This window comes from Coturnix japonica, chromosome Z, assembly GCF_054131305.1.
Source record: "Coturnix japonica strain WE chromosome Z, WE-NBRP24, whole genome shotgun sequence".
Taxonomy (NCBI): Eukaryota; Metazoa; Chordata; class Aves; order Galliformes; family Phasianidae; genus Coturnix; species Coturnix japonica.
The window spans coordinates 28,210,263-28,232,204 of record NC_140702.1 but is presented as its reverse complement, the minus strand read 5'-3'; the positions used below and the strand labels follow the sequence as shown (position 1 = coordinate 28,232,204).

General features: G+C 40.4%; 1 protein-coding gene across 3 annotated transcripts in view; it reads right to left on the bottom strand.

Moving 5' to 3' along the window:
• SHB (SH2 domain containing adaptor protein B) overlaps nucleotides 1–21,942 on the bottom strand; it is a 68,870-nt gene that overhangs the window by 38,723 nt on the left and 8,205 nt on the right. For all 3 annotated transcript variants that reach the window (XM_085529503.1, XM_085529502.1, XM_015849495.3), the window contains exon 2: nucleotides 9,973–10,090. In XM_085529503.1, the coding sequence (XP_085385629.1) occupies nucleotides 9,973–10,090 (118 nt within the window). The remainder of the gene's footprint in view (nucleotides 1–9,972; nucleotides 10,091–21,942) is intronic.

Below are 21,942 nucleotides of genomic sequence, written 5' to 3'. Positions count from 1 at the left end.
AAATCCAGTCATAGTAACTCATCACAGTTGCAGAGCAAGCATAAACATACCACCCATTTACTAGATCTTCATCTATGAAAGTAATACAGAAACAAATGCTCTTTCTTATTAGCACATCAACATGGACCAAAAACAAGAAGAGGCATGTCTGCCCTACCTCTGATAGGCTGCTCCTGCAGAGAATGGCCTCAAATCATGTCAGCAAGCATAAAGTCAACAAATAGTTGTATTGAACCTGTATGTTGTGTCATCAGTCTACATAAAGCATATAGAGCACAAAAGCTGAGTTTCTGACCAGTTCCCATTGAATTTTTAAGCCTATTTTGTGAAGTCATAGTAAAAGGCTGCCAAATCAATAAAGCAAGATGTTCTACCTCTGTAACAATCAGACAGAACTGTCTGAAACTTCAATCTTCATTTACTTTTAAAGATAAGAAAATCTCCTCTGTTGTGGACTACAAAAAAGCCTAGAAAGATGCAGGAGAAACTGCAGCCATCAATTTATTGTCTGATTCCAGAAACAGACTCCATTTAATTAAGATTTCACTCATGTTTTGCCACTACAGACTTTCAGAGTTCAGTTGAAAAGCCAGCAGGCAAAGAAATTCCATCAATTTACCAGCAAGCCACACAAAATACTACAGTTGACTACAAATACTACAAAAAGTATTGTGTTTGTTGTGCTAGTATTTACTGTAACAACTTGTTTTACTTTGAGCTAGCTTACCATTTCAGTATAATACAGTAGAAAAGCAGTAATTGGAAAAAGAGAGATTAAGTACTTCGGTGAACAGAAACTCACCAGCTAACAATAAAGAAATAAGTAAATACAAAGGACTTTCAGTAGGACATTCTTCTTCAGCACTGTCAGAAATTCCTTTACTTCAAAAGACAAAAACTCATCATGATGAGAAGTGACAGGGAAAAAAAAAAAAAAAAGGCCTAACAGTTAACATCTCTGAAGTAAGATTTATGATTCAGATTTTTCCCATTTAGTCAGTTTCCAGGTTGCATCTAGTCCTAAGAAGATGGAAGATTTGAAAAAGAAGAATAAAAAAATAAATAAACAAATAAAAACACCAACACACACACACACACACAAAAAAAGAAAACAAGACAACCTTTCAGTTTTAGCTTAAACCTATTTTGCATAGTATATTTTTGCACTAAAGCTAAGGCAACAAAATCCCGTGCATCAGCTTAACATTCTCTGGTCTAAATTAATAGCCAGAAATTACCACAGGAATTGGTACCTTTGCAGTTCTGGCTCCAGTGTTCAGCTCTTGCCTATGAAACCAGTGTATGGTGCAGTAATAAGCAAGATCTGTCTTCCCAGTTCCAATTCCAGACCAAGGCTGGAGGGGGGAGAGTTACCCTTTTCATGAAAAGGCCAAGCCTTGTATTTAACGTTTACTCAGCAGCACATAGTAGAGAAGGTTTGTTTCTTTTTAATTTCACATATTTGTCAGCTGGTATGCACTACTCTAAGCAGCAAGCAACACCATGTTAAACATTAGGGAGAATGTGTTAAATTATTTTAGAGGAGGTGACAGAGTTAAATATAGAGAAATGCTATTCATTTTATGTACAGCTGATTTCCATCCCCAGTTATGCAGCCAATTATAGCAACCACAACATATCGCATTCCCTCCCAACATAAGAATTTCTGGCTTCATCTCCTCACAGTCACCATGGGGTGCAAAGTGTTCGTGGTGGCCACTGGCCATGAATCCAAATGATGCAGTTTCACAGCACATGTGAGACTGGCTGCTTTGGTTAGAGAAAAGATGAGGACTTAGACTGAAGCAACTCCAGCATAATTTCTGTTCTGCCTCAACTCATGCACATCAGGCCTAGTGGAAAGGAACGAGTCATCTTCTGTTTTGTTTTCCACTACTCAGTAACAATGGGATAGTTAGGATATTTCCAACCAAGCAAGAAACAACTTTAAATAGATTCCAAAGCACAGGAGGTGTCTAACTAACTTTAGTTCTCTTAATATTCCAGTGTGGTCTTTTACAGGGCTCCTAACATGTAAATAAATCTGTCTTGTTACTAGTCAAAATTCTTGTTTGTGTGCTATTGAACTTCAAACTTCACCTGCTGCAACTGTAAACCAAGAGCTGAGAGAACATACACACCAAATTTCAAGAGTGAAATTCTTTCAACTTTTTCCCACCTTATATTTGAAGAAAAACAAATCTTGCTGTGCCAGAATGACTAGCATGCAGTGTACTATTTGGCAACAGGACAATATATAAGTACTTACTAGTGAGGAATCCACAATACCATATGAGGTAGATTGATGATGGATAAGTTCCCATTTGGGGCCAACTTCTAGCCATGACTAGCACAATGTTGAACTTTCTATGACTACAGCACACAAAAACGTAGGTGCAAGAGAACAAACTTGTAGTTTTTTCAAAAATTCATCAGCTGTAAAGCTTAGTGGATTGGTACACTCTTACACCTTGGCTAGTGCTGTTTGGAATATGCAAGTACAAGCAAATGGCAAACCTTAAACTGTGGGGTCATTAAAGTGCTGAAAGATCACAGGTTGGTTTACTCAACTCAGCCACCCTGAAGAGGCCAGAAATTTTCTTTCTAAACATTTCATGCCATACACACTGCTATATCCAGACTAATATTTGTCAAAGCAATTATCATTGTTCTTTTTTGCATTATTTGCAGCTGGAAGCTTGGCGCCAGCAAACAACATGCCAGAGGCAACCTGGTAAAGGAAGAATAAGGATTTTACAAGACCTGACTCACCACCAATGCACTGCAGTGACTATTCAGATGAGACTACATGTCTGAACAAAAAAACAGACTCCTTAGTTACAGGGGAAACTGACACTCAAGGCCTTCTGAAGTAGGTGCAGGTTCATGGGAATGCTGTTTTCTGTACACTCCCAGCATTTCCGTGATAGCCTGAAGGAAGACAGTCCTATTGCTCCCAGGATGCCCATGGGGAGCTCCCAGTTAAGACAGATGAGGTTGCTCTTCCTAGGCTGTATGTCATACATTGGAGATGCCTCCATGACTCAGGTATGGACTCTTTCTGCATTACCTAGAAAAAAACAATGAAGTGTCTGAAGGTGTTTGCTTTTCTAGCACTGGCTGCATGCTTTCTCCAGATAAGGAAGGACCCAAAGCACAAAAACCATGACGGTCAGAAAATCAAACTTGCTCACTGCTATTCTGCTACATAGTCAGAACAATGTGGATAGAAACAGGACAATAAGTACACAGAAAAAATAGAGAAAAGAGGATTGTAATGCTATAAGCCTGTGAACAAAGCAGTGAATTTTTACTTGAAATCCTCAATAGTATCCCCTCTATTCTTATTTAGCCTCAAAAGCAGCTACTGTTAGTACAATTCTCACTTCTCTGTATGGAGACTCTGTCCTTCCCTATCCAGCACTGGCCTTGGTTTATGTTCACCTACAAAACTTTACTGATGGTGAAGATCCCATGCTGGCTGTGGCTCTGGGGAGCCTGGTCTAGTGGTTGGCGACCCTGCCCATGACAGGGGGGTTGAAACAAGACGATCATTTTGGTCTTTTTCAACCCAGGCCATTCTATGATTCTGTGATTTTATCTGCCATCACCCAGCTTGAAGAAAATGCTGAAAAACACAGGCAAGGCTGTAAGATGACAACAGGCACCTGAACCAAATGCTCTAAAGCATTCTTGGAAAGCATTTCCAGCTCCTTAAATCTAGCATACACAGCTTTCTCCTGTAGCTGTTGGTCATTCCTGGAATACATGCAGAAGTTGATTTAGTTAGCCTGTCCTGTACATGCTGGACTTGCATGGGGAAGGACACTTTCATATTAAATGCAGAAGTCCTTCTGGGACTTACATCTTCCAGTATTCAAAGGATATTGGAAACAGGCTGCTGTGCTGATTCAGGACCAACTCAAAAACATGCACACTGGCGCTTCCACACATCATGTGAGTCAGCATATCCTACCCACAAGATCTAACACATCCAGTTCCAGGACAACTGTGCAAGTAATCTCTTACAAGAAATACCTTAAAAAAACAAAAAACTTCTCCCCAGTATCAAACCCCTGCGCCTTTAATTTTCCTGAAATAGCCTTGAGTTGCCTCTGAAATCTGTAACAGAATTGTAGAATGGCTTAGTTTGGAAGAGACATTATACATTACCTAGTTCCAACCGTCTGCTGTGGGCAGGGTTGATATGCACTAAATCAGGCTGACCAGCACCCCATCCAACCTGGTCCTGAACACCTCCAGAGAAGGCAGGCTCAGTGTGTATTTCAGTATTTTTTTTCCCAGTGTATAATCAGTTGCATTGTGACAGGCTTCTGAAGCCTGTACACAACATAGCAGTTACTCTACATAGAACACAAGGCAAGTTACATCTCAGACAAGGGGACTATTTTCAGAAACACCAGCCACTGTAATCTGTACCAGTCTAAAATAAAAGAGGTGGGCTTTCTCCCTGTCTACTGTGTGCCCTGAGGCAGAAGCACAAAAGAGAGGCCAGAGACCTTAGCAGAGACTCTGGCCTCTGGCCCAATACTAAATGATGTCTGAAAAAGCAAGAGAAAAACAAGGGGCTTTCTTAAATTGCTAGGCAGAGCACAGACCTAAGGTCCTTTAAAGACCTCTAAGAAATGAGAGTACTGATGTACTGTATGCTTACCTCAACTTCCTAACCAAGATCTAGGCTCAAAGGCCTTGCTTGCCCAAATATTCCTTTGTTCCTCATTCAAATGCAGAGAAAACACTGCTTCTGATCTGGAAAGGACGGTCATTTTCTGCTGCCAGCAATCTTCTCTAAATGTTCCTTTACATAGCCTTACCCTCTGATAATACTTCATCCTCTCCAGTAAAAAGAATCCCACAAGTTTTTGATAAATTGGTTCTAAATCTGTTTGAGAATAACTATCCTTAGTTTTAGAATTGTTCAAATATACTGTTTTTTTGTATGACAGTATTTGTCATGTCAGTCACTGAGTACTCAAGAATCATACTTTGGAGGTAAGAAGATCCCTCAAAGCCAAACAGTAAGTTACACAGACTGCATCTGTTGCTCTTTTATCTCATTCTTGTTGCCATCATTCCTAGTGATACCTCAAAAGGGTAACAGTACAAACTTCATCTAAACAGTATCTAAAATTGAATTCTCCATGTAATGTGAGTTTTTTATCATCTGTGTGGCCCAACAAATAGATATCTGTGTGTTGCCTAGATCTGGCATTTGATTGGAAGTGATGCATGTGGTCTGAAGAGCTGACTAATTCCTGAGAAGCACAGATACCTGGAAGAGCTGAGTCACCACATCCAGTTGTCACAAGGCGGGGTAAGGGCACTACCCCCTTCCAAGCTCCCCACGGGGAAGCCCACCTGGCGATGATACAATCATATGGAATTTTGATAGAGAAAAAAATCACCCAGATTTATCTCCATTCAGGCACCACAGAAAACAAACAGAGCCCTTTGCATCATTGTGCAGCATCCAGTGCAAGCTGACAGGAGTAAATAACCAGATGAGACTTTTATTTTTTTAAACCTCCCCAACACTGCCTATGAAGAATGATCGACATCCAGAAAGCCTGGATGTCTCTAGCATTACCATGCTGGCCTGGCAGAGTCTCAGTCACTAACTTCTGTTGGAGCACAGCAGCTCCAGCCCCAATTCCTAAGCACAGTTCATTTCCCAGGTCTGATCCAAACAACAACACTTGCTATGAAAGAACAGTTCCTGTCACCTGTTTCTACTATGGGTCCCTTAATTATAGCAGAAGGCAGCTCTAGACTGATGCTAAAGGAAAACTAAGCACTGAAAGCATGCATAGGAAAATAGTGGGAATATCATACAACACACATGGAGAGACAGCTCAGCCACTGCACAGGAAGAGAAAGGTTTTAACTACAGTTGCAGAGGGAACAGTTATTTCAGCTGTTAGGCTGGAAGCAAATGAGCAACTGGGTAGCAGCTTTACAAGGAACACCAATCACAGTGATGGTAACTTTGATTGTTTCTTCTTTCTTCTCTCATCTCCAGCTCTTCATTTATTTCTTGGATGAGGATGAGGTTATCCAGTTAGTATCAGCAATGCTGTTACCTTTCTAGCAGGTAACTTCTTTCTCTAGTCCAAATTCTAATCAGAATCCTTAGAAATCAGAACATCTCAGCTATCCATACTTGTTTCCAGGCATGCATGAGAGCAGCCAGGATCTCAATCAGGGTACATTATGCCAGATATTTAGATTGTAGAACTTTCTTCATACATTTCTATTTACATCAGTACAGCAAATCCCCAGACAGAACAGTGATATGTCAAATATGCAACTACACTTTAAGCACAAAGAAACTGGATTCCCAGCGATTTTCTCCCAACCTCTGTATGGGTGTGACAGACATCTGCAAGTATCAGCTCAGGCCACCAGATATGGATGGCTGCCATCAGATAACATCTTATTATAAACATAAATTGGCTCTCAGCATGCTCTGCCTAAGCCTCAGGTCAAGCCTTTCCTCAGAATCTTCACAAACCTTGGCACAGGGGTTGCTTTCCTCTAATCAGCAAAACTGCAAAGTTGAGAGATAATACTGCAAGCAGAAGAAAATTCAAGCCTGATTAAATCCAATTCTATCACAGACAGCATGGAATCAAATAGACTATTAACTAGTTTATTGAAATAATCCACTTTAGGGCATATTTTCTTTTTAAGTGCCCGTTGAGAATCAATTTCTCAGAGTCAAACAGTTCAAAGAATGCAAGGCCAATGCTGATGAACAAACAGGATTTTACCAGTATTCACAGCTTACTCATCTAGTTGTTGACTGCTCTCTTCCAGACCTGGAGTTTCCACAATTATGAATGTCCACAGCTTTCAGCGAGAAACAGAGAAAGTTTCAAATGAACTTATCATTTATTTAAGACACTACAAATTTCTATCCAGATGTAACCTTATCTTCTCAAACTGGAGTAACAGGGTATTTCTTCATATGGAGACTTGCTTTTGCCAAATACTCTACTATCTGAAGAAGCACACAGTATGCACAAAAAAATTTTAGGCCCCAATTTCCAAAAAGCCCTTGCATCTGTCAAAATGACTGTCAAAGGAAAAACATCCATGTTAGCTGACAATGTGCTGTTCACAGAACTAGAGAATGGCCTGCTGATGACTTCATGGAAACATAAGCACCAAAAGTTCTAAATCTGAATAGAATCAGTACACCAAACTGGAAAAACAGTAGTAATCTCCAATAAATCTTCAAGAAAAGTAAAGGGCATTGTAGTTTATCTTTTAAGTATAAACACTTGAGGCTTCCTTTGATAGTGTTGTTTCAATCTGTAATAACTGTAAAGTCAAAATAGCCTGATCTTGAGCAACTGGGGGAAAATTTTGCATAATCAAGCTATGACAGTGTCATTAACACAACTGTAGCATAAACAGGAAACGTAAGTGGAGCAACCAAGTTGCATTAAGCACCCTTGCACACTACCTGTGTAACACAAAAGTGTAAAACGTGAACAGCTGACTTCTCAAGCAGAAGACAGTGATAGCTGTGGTTTCTGATATCTTGTTTTATGAAGAATATACACCCTTCCACAGTGTACGATGTTATGCTCAACATCAGTAAGGTCAGAGAAACAGAAAACAAGTTGTGATTGACAAAATGAAGGATGTGAGCCTACACCTGCATTTGTGCTAAAAACATCTCTGTTTATAGTCATATCCAAGAGGGTACTTTTTAACTAGTTCAGAGTGAGAGGCTAGCATGAGCCAATTAGGACATATTCCTCTATATCAAGCCACAAGACAAGTTGTTTCCCTTATACTGTCCTCTGCATATTTAATATTGCTTCTCAAGTACAATTTAAATCTTTTTGCTTAAAGCCCAGAAAGTATGGAGAGTAGCTCTTTTAGCTGGCTCTCCTTAATTACATTTTGAAGCAGAAAGCAGATTGCTCCCATCTGGAATTAGCCCATGCTTAACAGTCAAGAAGGACTTCACTATAATCTAAGTTAAACAGACAGCCATATAAACATCCTTTTGCTAACAAATACCACAAACAAAGCAGCAAACCAAGCACTGAGGCCATACCACAATCCAAATGACTTCTTTACAAGTACTAAATACTAAAATTCACCTACGAAATACAAACTGTAAAAACTCCCTAAAAAGACACATTTAGTTTTTCATTTGCCAAGTAAAACAGAAATGTAAATTCTATGAAATAAAACAAATACAAAAACATATGCTTGAAAATGACAGAACATAACCTGATCTCAAGGAGACTTGCGAAAAGACTTTATTTCTACTAGCATCAGGACAAGATGACTGGAAACTAATCACCCAGATCTCAACCCACTAAACATTTTCAGTTAAGTTTCAGTCATCTTCTACTGGATCAACCAAATGCATATTCAGAACACTTACTACATGAGTATACATGGTTAGAACAGTTTCTAATGTACTTTTAGCATTTATAATGTTTGATTATAACAAACATTTATAATGTTTGATTATAGCAAACATTTGTTCGAGTACAAAGCAAATTTAGCAGTTTATGAGCTGCAACAAACACTATAGTTGGTCAAGGGAGCAGGTGACAGCTTCTTGCAATTGCAACAGTACACACATCTACTATCACTCGCTATAGCTATGACATCCAGTATTGTACAATAAACCATCCATTTATTATGGCTAATTCTGGAAAAGAAAGTGGTGTAAGTTTCTGTTAGGAGTACAGAAAGTGGGAAATCAAGGTGCTGTAAACTTCAAAGCTGAAATTACCAATGCTCATCACTGGTGTGCAAGCAGCAAGAAGTCATCTAAACCAGTTTGTTTTTCTGAGATTACTCGACTAGAATGAATAGATGTACAACAACTCTCCCATTCCCTCTATTGGAACTTTCAAACAATAAAGTCATCATGAAATTTCCCGAGCACCTCATCAGAAAATCAGTTTATGAAGGGAAAAACAAACATCTGCATGAAAAAGGGATATCTGCAACTAACACCCTCATCTTTCCCCAAGGATTCATCTTTCCTGATGGCCCAAAATAGGAGCTGTCCAACAGAAAAGGAAAGCATGCAATGAACTCATCTGGACACAGGTGTGACTTTTACCTCACAGTGACTTTTACCTCACATCTTTTACCTCAAAAGATCTGCTGTACGAATACAAGAAAAGCACAACCTATCTGCACAAAGGTATGTATCACATCAAATCATTCTAAGTTAAAAAAATTACGTTTGCAGACCTTGGAAATTTTTAGGCTACATAGCAAACGAGTAGGAAATGGATGCAGGCTGTATCAGAGAAACATGCAGACAAGACAGGCACGTGATGACAGGACAAAGGCATCCCTCCAAATTCCTACAACACTGCAATTACAAACCACTTCACAACACAATAGGAAAGCAACTACCAAGAACATTGGTTAAAGGCTCTCAAGCATCCTAAAGTGTCTCATTCCATGCATGGTCACAGAAATTTATTAGAGAAGGAAGAAAATAAAGATGTAGCTTTGCAGCCCTCCTGCAACACAGTGAAAGCTGAAAAGAATGAATGTGAAGGAGGAAAAAAAAAAAGCCATAAGCAAATGGATTAATTGCGGCATTAATTTATCTTACAACATTATGCTTTGGCCATTCTTGCTATGTACACAGATTATAACCTTGTCATCACCAAGCAGGGCAGTGCAGACTCCAGTCCCCATGCTCATTTTTTCACTTCAATACATGATAGTACAAACCATTTATATTTGACAGCCAGCTCCAGAGCAGTATTTTTAGATATCAAGGCAAGTATACGTACATGAAAAGCCTTCACAGCAGTTACTATTACTATCTGACATTTTCAGAAAAAGCAAAACACGGTTTTGCGTTTTAAAAGACATTTTGGTTTCACAGCAGTTGTAATATCCAAGTGAACTGCCATGCAGTTAAATCTCACATGTGCAATTTTCTTTTCTTACCTGTCATTATTCTCTGGGCTTCATATGGCTCCATATAGCCAGTGTTCTCCCCCTTTACCATTTTGTTCAACTCACTTTTGGCATCAAATGGATCTGAGTAGTCATCAGCTATCAAGACCTGAAAGACAGGAAAGTAACTGTTATTAGATCTCAAGTCAGACATGCAAACCAGAATGCAGTAACACCCTAATAGCAAAAAAACCTGAAGTTTCATTCAGTTGCATCATATGCCATCTTCAGAGTACAACTTTGGTTCAGAGGACAGATACAACTGCTGTGGATCATTAACTAAATGGTGCTGAAATATGCTTGCTTCTTTTCATCCCAGAGACTGTACAAAACAAACAAACAAAAAACAGCTTGTTTGTCAGAAATTTTCCAATTAGCAGAAGATACAGAATAATTGGTATGGGCAAACCAGAAGGATCCAACCACTCAGCATACCCAATCCAGTGTAATTCATAACAGAGATTTTTGCTAACATCTGGTTTAAAAAGTCATAATCCACAATACTGCTAAACAACTTATCAGCTGGTAGGAATCATTCCCCCTTATTATGGAAGAGGCTGAGAAGCTGACAAGGGAGCCAGAGCTATGAGAGAAACCCTCATGTGAGAGTTACTGCAGAGCATGCAGGTGTAAAGCAGAACAGGAACAGGAGTCTGCAGCTGAGAGAGCAGCAGCAGGTTTCTGTCTTTCTCTGCCAGAAATCAAAGAACTGTGCAACGGTTCTGATGGGATCAAATCCAACCTGCCCAGTCTCCTGTTCAGGGCAGGGAAAGCCTGAAGGATTCTGCCCTGAAGGCAACTCTCCTTCATAGGGATTTTTTAACCACGAGTCTACCTGTCCCACCAGTTTTTCATCTTTAAGACCAGTAACAGCGGGACAGAAAGCAGACTGCTACACCAACAGCTCCAATTTTTTAAACAAAGAAACAGTGGTTCAGTGCCAGCTCTAAGACTGAAGCTGCATCTGCTCCCACTCCTCCTGCCAGAATATCCCACGAGATAGAGGAAAAACACCACTCTCAAGCATGTCCCAACGGGAGATTTCTGAACATGTGTTTATTACCACTGACCACAAAGGGATAAGCGTCAGAGCAAGGCTTAGCTGTCCTCCAGTTACAGGTTAACAGCTGGGTTACCAAACAGTCTTGGATTGACATTTTAATTAGAAATCAAGCGTGTTTTCCATCACTCAAAGCTGAAAGTGCTTGGAAATCTGTTTGATTAAAGCACCAGGCTGACAAGGTAATAGAGGGAGGAAAACATAGTTATCTCTCTGGTAGGAACCAAAATGATGGTCTCATTGTTGTGAAACCCCAAGGAGAAAAGCCCCCTCCCCCCATCACAGGCGACATATGCCCAAGCTGCAAATCAGCTGCAAATCAGAGACGTGTCAGCTGCTGAGCAGACTTAAGACAAAGGCAACAACGTGCATCATGCAGCACTAATTTTTGCTCCTCAAAAGGCTAGGTTTATCTCTAAAAGCCCTGCAGCTGAAATGCCCATCCATTTATGATTCTGATGCAATCCTGTCAAGAGCTGATTGTAGTATGGGACTCCTGCTGCTCTCCTATTACAAATGCCAACATTTAATATCTGCCTATCCTTAACGTAACTATACCAAAACATGAAGCAGAAAACAGTCTTACAGACAGTTAATTGATATTTTTTGGCCAATTAGGAAGAAGGAAAATTATACAGACAAAATGCTGTGAAATGGGGCAAAAATCAAGACTGATAAATGTTAACAGCCAAGAGCTCCTGATACCTAATGTGAACACAAAAACTTCAGCAGCTAACTTGATATTCAGAAGAGATCTAATAGAACAAAATCTGCTTTCTAACAATTAGAAGATTTGTTTAAAAAAAAAGTCAAAATCAATATTATTTCATTATTATATATTTTTTATAATTAACATAGTATCCATCAATCTGCCTCAGTTCAGACTTTAGCTGGAAATACACCAGCTAACATATTCCCCAGTGTGAAAATCTTCCCTAGCTCGACTAGCGGTGTGACTCTTCCCATCCTGAGGAACAGCAGTGTCAAAGCACTGAGCAATTGTGCATAGCAAATTATAACCATGTTTTCAATCAGATCACCTATAAGAGTTATCAGATTGAGAAAACTTCTCTCCAAAAGGCCCCTGAAAAAAAACACAAATAAATCTCCATCCCACTCCACAGCACAAAAATAGCAGTCTGCTTCCCCCTCCTCAAGCTGTGCATCTGTACTTCTCTATTAAAAGTAGCTCTACAGATAGGAGCTGTAAGAAAGCTTCCCAAGTGACTGCTATGGTTTCTGCTTATATTCAAATGTATAAATTCTCAGCCTAGATATGGCAGCTGGCCAGTAGTAACATCTGATTTCTTCTGTACTTGCTAACAGCTACCAATTTTACACTTAGTTGTTTTTTTTTAAAAAAAAAAAAAAGTTTAATTCAAAAATGCCATCAAGACCTCAAATTAGTATATTTGTTAGTCACATTACAATACCAGTCTCACCAAGAACTATGTTGTCAGCCGATTGCGCATGTTTTGTTTACCAGCTAACATTCACCACATATACACCTTGCTGTGCAGTGAGGCTCTGCAGATTGAGATCTGAATAATCTCTATGCCACACGGAAAAGATGCTGCCATCCTTCCTACCACAGGCATGTGGGAACAGGCCTTTTCATACGATAATGAAGTGCCTCCATATTCACTAAAACTCATCAGTGTTTCAGATGGAGATGATGGCGTAATGGTTTCTCTCTCAACAACCTTTCATCTGCTACCTAGAAAAGTGGTCTCAGCCAGTTATTTATTTTCTGTGGTTCAGGGGCCAAGGCCAGTAGAGGTGATACTTATACACACACATTCACATCTTGGGGTAAGCGCACTTCCAAGGCAAATGGCTGATCTTGTATCAGTGGCTTCCAGATTGAGCCTTCATGTTACTAATGGACAAACAGTGACAGGAGAACAAAGGGAATGGATGCCGGCTGTCATCTACCAAGACACTTCTCCCAGAACTGATCAGAATACTCACAAGCTGATGCTGCACCTGCTCTATCTGCCACAGACATGGAGTAGCAACATACTGAGGTTCCGTTAACAAAAGCTAGACATAGCATTCACACACACAGGGTCTGACCTCAGTGGGACAGATAACCTGCCTCTTTCCTTTGCCAAATCCAGCCACATTTCATGCAGGTCTCAGCTGCCAAAATGAATTATAGATATCAGGAAATCCCAAGATGGCCACAGGCAGCCATGAGGATTCCAAATGTCTCAATTTGCTGCATTTACCAAGAACTGACCTACAGCGCATACTGTTCAATGGTGAAACCATGAACTACAGAAAAATATTGATGATTCCACTTTAGATACACAATCCATGATCAAGAAAAACATTGAGAAGTAAAGAACTCTCCCTATTACAACCAACAGACTAGTGAACTTTGGTATACAGCTTATCCTATCACCAAGCAGCAAAAGTTAGGCATTCCACTTCCTCAGTGCAAATGTGCTGTGATGGTAAACAAAAATATAAACAACAAACTATGAGAGCTGCAATGTTCTATCTGACTCTTTTTGCCAGACACATTAATGATACAAGTTTTAAGTCAACCTTATTGTCAACAGACAGTTAGTTGTGTCACTGTCAAATTTCCAGCTCATCTCAAATACAACAAGTGTTAATTCCCATACAGCTTACAAAATGTGGTTAAGTACTATTTGCATGTAACCAACCAACCAACAGAAAAACACAAAAGGAACAAAAAAAACCCACACCAAAAACACACAACTACACAAAGCCAAAAGCCCACCTTAAACACAGATCTAAATGGTTTATAATGTATCTGTGCTGCCTGATGTCAACCAACCACAATTTTACTTGCTTTGTTATTTTTTATTTCTTAAATATATAGCGATTACTTACCTGTATTTGGAAACAGGATTTGTAATAGGATTCTGCAGTATTACTATTCATATTCAGGTCAGACCATCACTAACATACCCAGAAGTATGCTTTCCATACTTCACTTGAGAGATCTGCAAGTACAAAATTGACGTATAGCCTATGACAGGGCCTAGCTCAGAGCTACTATTCTGAACAGAAGTTAGAATAACCTAAATTTGTGTTTTCCCATACTGCAAGGTCTGTTGTGGAAATCAAAGCACACCTGTTCTAGCATGTGACACAATGATGCTGTTGACATACATTACACTTTGCCTTAAGCTCCCAGGCTATTCTGATAATTGTCACTATTTCCATCTATGAAGATATGACATCATAAGCCAGAGCTGTAAAAGCTTATTTGTGTCACAGAAACTACAAGACTTCTGAACAGCACCTGTTTTGCTACCCCATCATATTCTGCCTTGCAACACATCCACATTGGCACTACTCCATTGTTAGGATGGGCATCACTTCTCCCCAGGATTTCAACTGTTATATAGTTATTTTATATATATAGTATATAGATCTAGTAACACTCAAGGTATGAATAAATACAAGAGAAACCCCGAAATATAAATAGAAATCCAATTTTATCAAATGAAGTGAATCTTACATTTGACCTTATTGGATCAGAGACATCAACCAGAAATAGTGAACACTCCCAGGAGTTATCCCAAGCAGGTATTCTTTTAAAAGGCAAAATAAAACGAGCAATGGCTTAGTTACTAGGTAAACAAATTCCAAGAAACAGCACCAATTAAGAAGCCAATTAGAATACAAGAATACAAGATGTTTCCAAAAATAAAACTCAGAAAATTAAATACAAGATGAAATTCAGTTTTAATCCTACATTAACTAAGCTGCAAGCATCATTGTCTTTCTCACTCACAGTCTTAAATCACTGTACAATTCCTACATATGTTATTATGTTACATACAAGTTTAATTGTGCTTTTGTATAGGGAAAAGGCATGACTTGCATACGAAATCAGTGGAAGAAAACAAAGAACAAGCCTAATGCATGATTTTGCAGATATCCTTATCTCATTAAAAACAATAAAAACCTCTCTTGGTAGCCAAACCTTTGGGAGACTTACTATTAAAAATCCTTTTGGGGGGAGATTCACCATTATTTTGTAACTAAATCCCCCACTGCACAGTCTGCCTTTTCCAGCTTTTGTGACCAGCGATTAAGTCTGCTAATATCACAGACAAGAACAAGCAGCTGGCAGCATTTACAGGAGGAGCTCTCATTTAAAATGAGCCCTCTCACATTGCATCAGAAAACACCACAGTTAACACCCTTAACAGAATGCTATGAAAATTCTCCATCTACTCTGAGAATTTACAGTCAGAAAAGACCAGTCATTAGGTACAGTAGAAATCACTCTGCATTACATGCTGCTTTGCCTTTTGTTTGCTTCTTTTAACTACCATGTGATATTTTCAACATAACCAGATTTCTCTTTGCCCCAAAGGGATTTCCAGGTCTCACATCCCAAACATTCCCTGGACAGATGTTTCCTTAAAAATAATACTTTCATGTAATGCCCAGGCAGCTACACATCAGAAAGGCCTCTGAAGAGCCCTCGAAGGACTTCAGAAATTTAGGCCATGATACTAGGGGACTGCCCCACAGATGGTTCTGTGTTATGTGCAGGCTGATTTCTTCTACTGCTTATCTTGCATGTTGGAAAGACCTTTATCAGCTCTGCCCCAGAATAAGTTAGAGGCCTTATTAATAGCTATGATCTCTAAAGGGAAATGCATTTCTTGTATAAAATGTAACTAGTGCATAAATTCAGGAAGGTAGCTCCTAAATTACTGGGACAGTAATTCAGACAGAAAGCAATTTAGACAGATACCCTTAGACAGAAGGTGGAAGGATGGTAAGGCACTGAAAAAATTGTTTAGTGACACTCACCCATCCACAAGGCTCCATTCTCACAGGAGACTGCTGTTTGCAGTTTCCAGATCTCAAGCAAATGTATTAGCCTCCACCTCACACTAAGAGAACCCAACTTCTAACAATCTGAGACATTAACAACAGCTCTTGTCTTCTTGTCTGCTCATATCCCTCACTCTAGTCCTTCAGTAGCCTGCAGTTCCTTGATATAGGATAACAGAATGGCTTGGGTTGGAAGGGACCTTTAAGATCACCTACTTCCAACCCTCTTCTGCCACAGGCAGGGACGCCTCCCAGTTCATCAGGTTGCTCATACTCCAGATGTCTCTACTTCATATAGGGCAACACAGGCCCAAAAACTGCTACTAAAAGCTTAGAAAGACTTCTGTTTTCCATTCAGTAGGGAAAGGGTACAACCTTGAGCTATTCTCTATTTTAAATTTGAAAATACACCTTCCAGTATCTGCCAGTAGATCCAAAAGTTACAGAAGGGCGGACAGATGCAGCTTAATGTGTCTTGTTTCCTTTGGAAAACTAGGTTAAAAAACAATCCTAAAAAACAAACAAAAACCCCAAAATCTTATATCTCATGCACCAGTGTTATGAGAATTTTTATATAAGAATTTTCCACATTTCATGAGCAATGTATAACTGTTCCAAATTCATGGCTTATGTCCATTTCCACGTTAATGGGCTGTTCTGCTGTAACACCTATGGAAAGAGTGACATACCCAGGGAGACGTGGATTGCAGTCCCTTTCCTGTCTGTCACCAGAATCCACCATACACCTTTTCAGCTGTAAGGTCTGGTACTTCTGCCACTGTGACACCAGTGCCTCACACTCAGCCACAGGATACAATCACATTGACACAACGTAGCAGAGTGAAGAAGTCAAACCCTACTCTTTGTCACTGGCAGTGCTGACCACAGCTTTGAGGTCCAGGCACCAAACGCCCTGCTGCTGGTCAAGAATTGTACTAAGATGTTTAAAGGCACAAGTCTCCCTGAACAGTCTCAGTGAACCTGGGGAGCAAAGGAGCTTGCAAAGATACAGAACAGGCATTTTGTCAAGGATAAAAGCAAACACAAATGCAAGCTGGCCATCACCACAAGGTCAGACTGCAAACCAGAAGCTTACTAGATAACGTGATGATTAAAAAGAAACAGATTTACCTCTTTCTTTTCTAGACCTTCTTTCTCATAAATCAGGTTACAAGCCACTTAGCTAAGTTTCCATGCATGTTCTTACTGTGCTGCCTTCTCATTTACAGGCCGTCTAAATTGCATGCAATGGCCTAACATTATTCTGTCTGCAGAAAGCTTCCTTTTGCCCACATCCATGTTACAGCAGAACAGTCCTAACCCTGTGCAAGTCGCCCTAAAGATGCATGTGTAAATAACTGTACTACAGACCTCCTTCCTTATCCGAGCAGCTTAAGACTGAAGATAGTATCTGTCCTCCCAGACGACACTATCGATGCTGTATTTATGGTGGCCTAACTGTAGAAATAGAGTTGTGTAATGCTATTGCTTCAGCGGATGTTGAGTGTCTCAGTATTTCAGCATTAACATGTACTTAACTCCTGCACACACCCACCTGGAAGTTCAGAAGACAATCTACAGCACCAAGCACAATGCTTTCCTTCTTGCTGATCAGTATTCAGCCCTGCTTTGGTGTCCTCACAATACCATTCTCCCCCAGTGACTCACCCAGCCATGCCCAACTGTACACACTTGATCTGAACAAAGCCCTATTCATTCCTTTATGTGCTGCAGAAGAAAGTAAGCTTGAACCAGAGAGACCAAAGCTGATGTAAGTCCACATTCACCTGCTGCAAAGTTTCAGCTGCAGAATAGTGAAAACATTCCAGCTTGACAGAGACATTTTACATCCAGCACTACTCTTCTTACAGGAACGCACTACATCAGTATGTTAGCAGCACTCAGACTTCAGGGCAGGTTTTGAGCATCTGACTTAGACACATAAACAAAGGTTTGGGTTCTATGAGGACTTTGAAAACAATTAAATCAATCACCTGCTCAAAGCAGGGGCTCACTGTTCAGGATACTTCCCACATAAGTTTTAAGATGTTCTAAAGATGAAAGTTCCATAATCACTTTTTCAGCAGAATGTACATTTATGCATATAAAATTGTGCATAATGATTATGGCTATATAACACATATGCCATGTTTAGGTATACGCATCTATGACAGATTCATAGAATCATTATGGTTGATGAAGTTCTCAAAGATCACCAGATCCAACTGTCAGTCCAACCTCATCAGGCCCACTGACCACATCCCTCAGTGCCACATTCACACGGGTCTTCAACACCTCCAGGGGTGGAGACTCCACCACCTCACTGTGCAGCCTCTGCCAATAATACCTCATCACTCTTTCAGAGAAGTTTTTCCTTCATATCCAACCTGAACCTCCACTGGTGCAGCTTAAGGACACTCCCTGTCACTGTCACCTGTGAGAAGAGACCAACCCCCTTTTCGCTACAGTCTCCCTTCACTGAGATGTACAGACAGCAAAGACTCCCCTGAGCCTCCTTTTAAACATGAACACATTACACACTATTTTTAATATATGTAACAGGGAAACCTACATTTGAGACAAAACAAACAAAGAATACAAGTGTAACTGACTGCAGGAACAGTTTTAGATGTATGCACCAGAAGATGTAACTAAGTGTGTATTTGGATTCCCATCCAGTTTCCTTGAGGATGGAAGGCATTCAAACACTACCCTGATAGACTGCTGGACATTTGTCCCAGTTCCTGCTCTGCTCACATTCAGTTTAGAGAAATCTTTTCACAAGCAACGCATGGCATCCATCACTTATTTTTCACTTGTATTTGAAGTTGGAACTTGCAGGACAATAAATCTCCGTTCATCTGCCTTCTTTTGCTCTCCATGCAAACTCCAAGTACTGCATTATCCTTCAGGAAGATTTTCTTTATCTAATAGACATGTTTAGCTTTATGCAAACTTACTAAATGTATTACTAACGTTTGAGGTCAAACAGCATGCCTTCTCCACGTAGCCTTGTCCGCTACATTTATTAGTTTGATCAGCTTCAATTAGAATTGCTATCTCAACATGCAAGTGCAATGACAGAAGCATAACCACAGGGACAAGTCTCACCGCTACTATTAACATTAATCATTCCTCTAAAACTTTTGGTAAGCTAGCAGAAGCAAGGTGAACTTCAAGGGAATGCTTCAGGGTCTCCTGTCTGACACGAACAATCTACAAAGACTGGGAGAGCAAGAACTGCATTTGCAGCACACAGCTTTCTCTTGTATCCCCATGCATTTGTCAGCTGCTAGAATGAGGTCAATGTCATCACTATTGAATCAGCAAAGGCATCCAGCAGCAATAAGTTTCTTCCCTCTCCCACAGCTGGCTTTTTCAGCACACAGCAACATGGCAGTCACCAGATAGGAAGATTAAGTGATGGCTTTATGCAGCAGAAGTAAGATGCAAACCAACCATGAAACTCATAAGGCAAGCTTGCAAGGGGCATGCCAGTGCTGGGGCCTGGAAGGTTCCTGGTGCAGTGATCTCCCTGCAAGAGCACCTCTGCATCCTGCTGATTTCTCAGCTATATGGCAGCAACCTGCTGAGCCATAAAGATGCTGCAGGGCTCCTCCTTCTGCAGCAGAGAGGGAGCTGGGCCCTCCCAACAGCTCACAGAAGCCCAAGTGTAGCTCCAGTCTAACACCTTGCCAAGAAAACACATCCTGCCATGACATTCTGCCCTGCATGCAGATAGCCACTTTCCAAAAAGGGTATCTCACCTCACAGCCATCTGCCATCACAGCAGCTTGTAGCCCTCTATACTCCATCTCCAGAATCAGGAGCAAGCAGGCTCCTGCAGTGCACTAGATCACAGCACAACCTGAATACATCAAGCCAGCAACAACTGGCCACTGCCACAAAGTTTTCTAAACTTTGTGCCAAACAGTGGACAATAAAGCTCCAGGTGCTGCTGTCCTCTCCTCCAATTTTCTTAGTAACACAATGACAGCAGCAAACTCCAGTGCCAAGTGTGCCCACTTACACCATAACATGTGCCACCTTGTTCTTCTTTATGGTTCACACTGTTCCACTCAAATTCGGTGCAGTAGCCTGAAACAAAGCAGGCTCCCAAAGCAGCATGTCCATTCTCTTGTTAAAAACAGATTACAGAACTAAACAGTGAGCAAAAAGGTCTCCCAGCCAGAAAACACAAAGAATATTTGGTTTGAGAGACCACTTGTTTCGGTGGTTGGACAGGAGGGGCCACCCAGCAAAGGATATGTCCTGATGGAGGTGTATGGTGGTATGCAGGATGGATTTGGCTGTTAGTCTCCCTGGGTGAGAGATCCCATCAACCTGAGCTTAAGCAATTGCTTAATGTTTTACTTTTCCTATGTGTTATCTGATTGTGCTCTAGCTTATTGCAGGCAAAACTACAATAAATCACTGTAAATCCGGTTTCGCCTCATGTATCATTTCGCTATTCTGTATCCAAAGAACCCTTTTAGAACAGTATAGTGATGGCAAGTCTAACTTAAAAGCACCTGTGCTTCTTCCAATGCTCTCCATCACCTTTTGAAAGCCAGCTGGAAACTTTTCAACAACACCTGTGCACTTGCACTTCAGCCAACCCAGACTACGAGATTCATCAATTTACCTTCCCATACGCTTAGCACCACAATGATGAACAGGCCAAATCAGCCACCCATTCATTTTCAGTGCTGTATTATGCAGGAGGTGCAGCCTCCAGCCAGAGACCTCTAGAAGTTGCCCACTAGAACTTTCCATTGGAACTTCATGACAATAGTATGGGTGGGAAAAAATGAAAGTGTTTGTCTAATGCCCTGGGGACAATATTGTCTTCTCAAGACAGAATGCAATAAATACTTTGGGTAGCTCTCAACTACTTAACCATGATCTTGGAGCATGTGGCAGCTCATAGCTTTTGATCCTTATTTACCTTTGAGATATTTGTCTAATCCTTCCAATACACATTCTTTCTCCCCACAATCTGGCGAACCATTCAGCTTGCCTTTTTCACTGATGCTGCAGTCTCAGTAATTTTGCATCGCTTTTGCTTGTCTGTTAGGCACAGCACAGCTCCTCAAATGAATTTCAAGTTGTACACTGACTGATGGACAATTGTAGCAAGCACTGCGGCTAACCACGTTATTTATTTAACGCAAACATGTCAGAGGATGGCAGACAAGAGAAGCGCAAGCTGGACCAACACTTTCTACTTGACGTAAGAGACACTAAAACATCGCTTGAGGAGGATCCACTGCAATGCAGCACTTAACCAATCTCTACAATATCAGTTCATAGTAACTACTCACAGAGTAGGTAACACAGCTCTAGACCCTTCATATCTCATTCAGACAGTGCATGTTGGATCTTTAAAACTATGTCTGGCACACTGTTCTGACTTTTCTTTCAAGAGTATTTCTATTTAAAAACAAAACAAAAATAACCTCAGAAAAAACATAAACCATCGAAGATTAAAATATGTCCTTAAACATCTCAGAAGATCAGAGATCCTTGTAATCTTTCAAAGATGCTCTCCTCTAGTACCTCGGCAGCATTCAGTATACCATCCTTAATAACCATCATATAACAAACTGTAAGTGGCCGAAGTCCCTCAGTGTTTGCCATCACTCCCCTCTCATACACGAAACCTATGAAATGTTTTAACACTTTCAAGACTACTGTAGTCACTGGTAACTCAATATCAGGTATTTCTGCACAGAGAAAATGCAAGCATTACTGTTTGACTTCAAAGTCTGGAATTCGGCTACAAAAAAAATAAAGCAGTTCAGCAGGTATTCTTCACTCATGCCAAACAGACCACAGCTACTTTTAAAGAGTTAAAGATTAACAAGCTATTCATATTACGCTGGCTTCCATACCTCCAGAGAAAGCATCCCAAGTACTTGCTGGCCACAGCAGCTATGAGTGATTCTGCTGTTTTTTCAGCTAGAAATAAAATGCTATGGTCAAGAAGTCAAGACGACTGGCCTAGTAAATGAGAACAGTGAATATTAACTGCCTAGACTTCAGTAAAACCACTGACACTGCCTTCA